General features: G+C 37.7%; 1 protein-coding gene across 1 annotated transcript; it reads right to left on the reverse strand.

Moving 5' to 3' along the window:
- Positions 1–1,372: 1,372 nt before the first annotated feature.
- CH25H (cholesterol 25-hydroxylase) lies at positions 1,373–2,600 on the reverse strand. Its single transcript, XM_063434000.1, has one exon. It carries the CDS (start codon positions 2,578–2,580, stop codon positions 1,714–1,716), a length of 867 nt encoding a protein of 288 aa, XP_063290070.1. The 5' UTR covers positions 2,581–2,600; the 3' UTR covers positions 1,373–1,713.
- Between the last annotated feature and the right edge of the window lie 5,229 nt (positions 2,601–7,829).

Here is a 7,829-nt window from a genome sequence, read left to right on the forward strand (position 1 = left end):
TATGTTTCAAAAATATATTACAATTAATGTATTTTCTAAAAATGATAGTGAAATGGTTAAACACGTGTGTGATGAGTAACAGTGTGTATTAATTCTATAAGGATGTATGGAAATATTTTCAGTGCAATTGACTGTAAAAAGTGAACACAACACAGATGCAGTTTGTTGAAAAATATATAGATTTTATTTTAGAGTCAGTTACTTTGCGGCAATAAATTAGACTTAATTTCCCATTCATTTCATCTGAGTTAGATAAATACGTATTGCACACAGATCTACAATTACATAATCCAATATTCAACAGGATAATATATCATAACAAAGGCACTACTGGCTCTATCAACAAAATTGCAAGTAGAGTGCAAAATGAAATCATTATTTGTATCCATATAATGTCACATTATAACATTATAACAACATACTTAAAGCCTTTTTTTCTTCATTCTTTTTCTTTTGCTTTATATCCACCTTCATATACACACACATTTTCTTTTTGTCACTTTTTAAAGAATACATTATATTGACCTCTGTCATCTCATGAAACAGGTAGAGTTTGTCAACTGGTGGCTTTACAGTGGTGGAAGTGCAATTTGTATGAGGTTTTTCAACTGTAGCTCAAACTGGCTAAGAGTTGTGGTATCACAACAGCTGCAATGTTTCTTGATGGCTATTCCTGAGCAATACATTTCATATGCAAGATAACTTCCAGAAACCATCTAGAACAGGGGTGCCCAATAGGTATATCACCGGATGTTTTAAAACTACAGCTTCCTTGATGCTTTGTCATTCTAAAAGTATTCTAAAAGAATGTAAAGCATCACTGGAGTTGGAGTTTTACAACATCTTGGGATCTACCTTTTGGACACCTCTGATGTAGAGGTTGCTTACATTTACCTTATTCTTTCTCTCTCTCTCTCTCTCAATCACCTGTTTTACATCTCTTCTTACTTGTCTGCCTCTCTCTTCTTCCCTTGTCTCTCTCCATCTTTTTCTTCAGCTCTTCTGTCCATCTATTCTACCTCCATATCTCCTCCTTCCAGTATTGTATCCTTCTCCTTGCAAAACATACCTAAAGGCAATTATGCCATAATAAATACTGTTTAAATAAATACTGTATAAATATATTATTTTGACAAGCAATGCACCTTGATATCGCTCATTTAAAATTAAACATTTAAAATAAATACATTTTATATTTTTTCAGTTTTCTTTCAAACACATATCTACGTATACACATAGTCTTTGTAACATTTCCTTTCCAGTTTTAATAAATATAATCAACAAAGTGCCTTAACCCCTTAAGGACACATGGTGTGTGTGACATGTCATGATTCCCTTTTATTCCAGAAGTTTGGTCCTTAAGGGGTTAAACTCTCATTAGAAAGACTGCAGTAAACAACTTGAACAACTGGAGATAGGCTGAAGGATGCTCACAGCTGGACCCATCATTGACCATAGAACTCTGTGAGCATTCTAATAACGGAAGTGCTAATGTTGATTGAAGATACTGATGATAAATACTGTCAGGGCTTAGAACTCAGCACGTGAGTTTCAAGAGTGTACTGTACAAGACATACTCAGTTTTCTTAAAGTCTTATCTTGTATTCCCAGAAGATGGTCCTCAACCTCAGTCCACTAATTCAGGAATGGACATCCTCTTGTCTCTTCAGTGCAGAATATTCTTCCAGCATGGAACATATCTTGTAAGCGTGATCATGTATCTTTGCTCGTTTCCTTCGTCACAGACTTCTGTGCAAGTGTATTAAATAGCTTGTCCCAGTGTGTAAAATAAGGAGCATAGTTAGAGACAAATTTTTCATGATGCATATCATGATGTCCAGGTCCACCACACAGACCAAATGGGATGAGTCTGTGTGTTGACCAAGGGAAGTCATACCCACAATGATCTTCCACAGACAGGTAGATGTTGACCACGAAGAATGCCATCTCTGTCATGGGGTGACACCCCAGCACAATAGGACTCACCCCAGCAAAGAAACCAAGGGACATCATCTCCCAGGCACTGGAGTACTGGGTGGCCAGGGCAAAGGTGGAGGTGTACTTGTGATGCATCTTGTGGAATGTCTTGTACAGCCAGGGGATCTTGTGGTGCAGCACATGCCACACAAAATACTGAAAGTCAAACAGGAGAAGACATGCCACCACATCCAGGACCAGGCGGTGGAGTTCTGGTGCCACACGTGGCAGGTTCACTGGTCTCCAGTACCAATAGGCAACGGTGACTGGGAAGATGAACACCAAGTGGCTGTACACCGTGTGTGCCAAGCAGTGCATCACCATGGCCAACGTGGGTCTGGCACCACGTGGCTGCACCTGGCACCTCTTCAGAGCAGGGAAGACAGGAGCCACTGCATCCAAGATCAGGTAAGGAATGCAGAAAGCCAGGTAGACTGTGAAGGAGTACAGGACTGGATAGAAGGGAGACCTGATGATGTCTTGATGGGACAAGATGAAATCCCAGATATGCTGAAGGAATAGGGAACTTGCCTCATAGTTGCTTCTGTTGCTGCAGAGAGTAACAGTTGTGAGAGTTTGGCTGTTGTTCATTATTCTGAACATTCAATGCAGATGCTGCTCCACATCATGATCTAACTCTGCTTATATTGTATCCTCCTCCCCCTCATTCCACAAGCAGAGCACTTCTTCGGAAATTCCCCTTTCAATTTCCTTCTCCAGTGACATCACACTCACAGTAGATAGAATCCTCCCACTGGCACATGCAGGTGTACTTTAGTACTTGGGATTATTACATGCATTACAAAATATTTCTAGTGTTGCACAATATCAGATTTACAATTCTCTAACTGTGAACAATGCATTCCCTGAAGTTAGAAGCTAACAAACTCTAACAGAGTCTTATAAAGGTTCAAATATAATAAATTGTCCTAATAAATTCTGACATGCAGCTTCTCTCATTAGAATCAGGATTACAAAAATACTATTATGCTCTCATTACCCTTTTTTGTTTGTTTTGCTCTTTTCTCTTTTCAGTTTTTAGGTCATGATCTATGATTTCTAGGTTTCTATTAGAAATACATTTTTATTTATTTTTAAATCTGTTGTGTAACGGCACCCCCAGGCATAAAAGGGTTGAACCGTCGTTTAGTCGATCTTCCCCTTCCAGAGACACAGGCACAGCTACTGCAGAACACCAAACTCCCGAACTGAATACAAGGGAATGCTCCATACTCCCGAACTACATACAAAGTAGCACTCTAAACTCCCGAACTGGAACCTCACGAATAGCTTCTAGCAGACGAACAGGAAAAGCACCCAAGCAGCTTACACTCCTGGCAATTAGTCTGTAACAGCATACAGTAAATCCCCCCAAAGACGAGACAGAGCTCCGTGTTGACGGTCAAGCAGTGGTCTGGTTTATTGAGGGCTACCTGTCCAGTATTTATGCAGGTCTCCCACCTGGTGGACACTCACATAGGGGACCAGATGGAAGACTGTAACACAGACAGACATGTATCACATTCAGACACACAGAAGTAAAACATCCCCACAATGCATCCTAATTTCCCTCCCCTCTATCCTGGAGATAATTGGGAAGTAATCCAATTATCTCCCAGGACAGAGGCAAATCGCCATTACACACGTGGTTGTTGGGGAAAATATTATATATATATATATATATATATATATATATATATATATATATATATATATATATCTGTTTAATATGTGCTTGATTAAGTCTGTGTGTATGGGGGTCAGGAATTATCTTCAAAGGGAGTTTCTGTTTAGATAGTTGGAAAGATACAGCACCTGAAAGGCACCGATCACATTTACATATCAACTAGTCTTCAAAGGAGTCTCTATCTAGGAAAACACACCTTAGGTTAGAGACAAAGGGATGGCTGGGAGAGTTAACACTTAAATAAAATAACAGGATAGACAACACTTTGGGCCTTGTAAAAGTAAATCTCATTTACATATCAATTGAGCTGAGTATATTTGCTATTTATTATATTGTTGCAGTGTATATTTTCAATATGGCATGTAATAAGGTAGATGCAAAAATGGCTTGTTCAGAAAATGTTAAACAATGGCTTATGAATTATATTAAGAGACATGGTGGTCCTTATGAAATCTCTCAGGACTGTAATCAGTCATGGGAAAAGATGCAGGAGTTTTTAGGAGAAGTGTTATTTGATAAAAATGTTTCTGATAAAAAAAGAAAAGGGTGTATTATGCAAGCATTACTATCATGTTGTTTAAAATTAGAGGGAATTGTAAAAATAAAGAAGGGAATAGGGAATACTGGGACCTGAAGAGACAGAATGAGAGATTGGAGGCAGAAGTAAAAGCACTTAGGGAACAGATCAGAGAGGAGGGAAAGACTGATCAATTGAGGGTCCCCACCAATTAACTCCCATAATATTTTGGTTTTTTTTCTCTACATCTGTACGTATGTTTGTTTTTCTTTTGTTCCTATATATGGTTACCAATAAAAATAGCCTTAAGCTGATTTTTGATTTTTATCTTTGTATGGCAACAGACCGTTGTCAGTTTTCTTGCATGCTGACAAATATCTTTGATGGTTTGTCGTTGTTTTTTTTTTTTTAAAAAGGGGATATAACCGAGCTTCAGATTGGAAATAGAGTAATGTTGCAAATTTTTTCCCCCTACCATCCATTTCCAAAACCAAAATGGAAAGGTCCATATATTGTGCTTGACAAAATTGACCCTTCTGTGTATTTGTTAAATGTGGGAGATGAGAACTTTAGATGGACACATGCATGTCAAATAAAAGCCTTTAGAGGAAAAAATGATGTGCCAAGTTAATGTAAATGTTAACATATTCTCTTAGTTCTCTTTTCCAGATAATAGGAGATGGAGTGGATCCCTGGAAGAGCAGCCCACATAAGGAATATGAAGTGCAAGAAAACAGCAGTCGTTATGTGGTGGTTATGTGTATCGTTTTTTTATGTATATACTGTATAGCTTAGGAAGGAATGTCATGATGAAGAATAATAATAAAATGGTACATCAGAGTACTCCAGTAGAGGGTTATCATAGGGAGAAAAGGAGTTCAGAAGAATCAGAGAATATTCAAAGTAACATTAAAAGTAAAGGAACAATCACCTGATGTTACATGTAAAGATAATCTTACAGTGGTTGGGCCTATAGGGGGGTGGATAGTGGTACAATGTAATATTTCAATGCCTAAAACTAACCTTCCCTCTGAATTTGCAGTTTGGAAATATCCTGGAGGAAGTGATTTACATAAGAGTACCAGTATATTTTGGGCCAATGCCACAAAGGATGTGAGGATAAAGATGCTGCTGGAGAGAAATTTTACATTTTCCCTGGATGGTGTTGTAACATGCAGCCCCCATCAGACTGGATTACGTAATACAGTTGACCCAGCAATTAACATAAGAATTATAAATTCTCAGGACTGTCCAACTACCACCCAGTGGCCAGAGCATGGACTTTTCTTACAACCAACACAAACTGTTGCGTATACTGATGTATCTTATGTAACATTACCATTATTGTTAAATTTTTCATTATTTAATATACCAGAGAGTTGCCCAGAGATGATGAAAGAATGGTTTAAAAATGTATTTCAAGCACATATTAATCTATTCTGGGATGCAACGCAAGGGCTCAAGTTTAGAGAGAGAGAAAAAAAAGGGATCTGGGTACTGATATAATCTCAGGACTCAGTTTGGGAACATCAATTTGGAATAGGGCAGACATAGAGGGTCTTAACTCACGAGAACAAAATTATGTTAATGGTTGCAGCAAATTATGCTTAAAGAGGGACGAGTGGATTTTAACACTCTAGCTGAAACTGATGTCACGATACAGAACATTCACACAGTTGCTGCAGATTTGCAGTGGATTAATATATCTGTGAATGCTCTCAGAGAATCAGTTAATAACAATAACGTATCTAAAGCTATGGTATGTGGTATAGTTGGAAATTTACTAGACGAACATCTAAATTTAGGCCTCCAAGAAATAAAACGAGGGGAATGGCCCAGAATAATCAATTCTACCCTAGTCTTTGATCTGGTTAGGGAATATGGCATAGATTGTCAGAATATAGTCCTTTCCAAAATTAAAGGTCTGCAGAGTTGGTGCAATAAGTGCAAATTAGGAAAAAGGGTAATTCCATTAATAATTGACATTCCAGTTTGGACAGAACAGCCTGTACCTGTTTATAAGATGACTATGTTTGGTGAGTTGGAAGTGGCTAATCACACTAATGTTTTAAAACAATTCCTTCCACAAACTCGCTTAGTAATAAAAGAAGACCAGTTCTGGAAAGTTATCAACCCCAGTTGCTGTGACAGACGTGGTAATGCTTGGCTTTGTTCCTGTGTACTTGAACCACTAGTCCAGGCAGATGGGTGCATGGTGGAAAACTCAGGGAGCTGCCCTGTTCACCTTCACAAACCCATAAATGGTTAGAAAAGAGTGGTGCACGGACAGGGTCCCACGATCTGCGCACTGGGAGTATCTTCAGTTCTGTGGCAGCAAACTATACAATGTAGGGTACCCCAAACAGGATGGTGTGTTAATCTTACCTATGGCTCCATGAAAGTGGGCAAGGAGGTCATAAGAGCCAATATCCAACTCACACAAAGATCTATGGACGTGGTACAGGAAGATCTAGGAAATTGGAATAAAATGGCTCCCTCACTTTTTAAGAAAATCCCACCACTTAATGTAGATTTGGATACATTATTTAAAAGAAATAATCAAATGGTTGTGCAATTGCAAGAGCTGGTGAAGGAAAATGTAGCTAGCCTTAATGATTTAACAAATAGTTTTCAAGAGCCCTGGTGGAGCATACCCTATAATACTTACACACACCCAGGATTAAGAACTGCTTCTGTAGTATTTGTTTGGAGGAAAGAACAAAAAAAAAAAAAAAAAAAAAAATCCATACAAAGCAGGAAAAATTAGAGCTCACATCCATTTTAGGGGTATAAAATATATGTGTGGGTTCATGTCTTGCCTTGATTTTTTTTTAATATACAGAAATCAGAGTGGGTGGCGGGGTTGTATGTGAATAATCTCCTTATTAGATCTTATTCAAGTGGGGGAGTGTTGGGGAAAATATTATATATATATATATATATATATATATATATATATATATATATCTGTTTAATATGTGCTTGATTAAGTCTGTGTGTATGGGAGGTCAGGAATTATCTTCAAAGGGAGTTTCTGTTTAGATAGTTGGAAAGATACAGCACCTGAAAGGCACCGATCACATTTACATATCAACTAGTCTTCAAAGGAGTCTCTATCTAGGAAAACACACCTTAGGTTAGAGACAAAGGGATGGCTGGGAGAGTTAACACTTAAATAAAATAACAGGATAGACAACACTTTGGGCCTTGTAAAAGTAAATCTCATTTACATATCAATTGAGCTGAGGAGTTTGCTATTTACAACATGGGAACCAATTCCTTTAAAAATAGAAGATACTGACATCACATTAGATTAGGTTTGGTAAGACACATATGCTGCACACAACATCTCACAGCACATACACAATGTAGCAGATATTATTAGATAGATGGAATGGATGAGTGTTATGAATGTATTTTAACTATAACTCTGTACCATTCTTCTTCTGTAATATTTAACTGGGCAGATTCTAAGTAAAGATTTCTCTCTGGTAAGAACTATGGTGTTGGCTGTTTATTTGTAATATCGGATAGAATACCTTTGTAGTGCTAGTCATATATTTATCTGGACAAGGAGATAAAGATATATGTTAGTTCTTGGAAGAGGTGATACAGGGATATTACATTCACTATTAAAACACAACGCAG

Source organism: Pelobates fuscus, chromosome 10, assembly GCF_036172605.1.
Source record: "Pelobates fuscus isolate aPelFus1 chromosome 10, aPelFus1.pri, whole genome shotgun sequence".
NCBI classification, from domain to species: domain Eukaryota; kingdom Metazoa; phylum Chordata; class Amphibia; order Anura; family Pelobatidae; genus Pelobates; species Pelobates fuscus.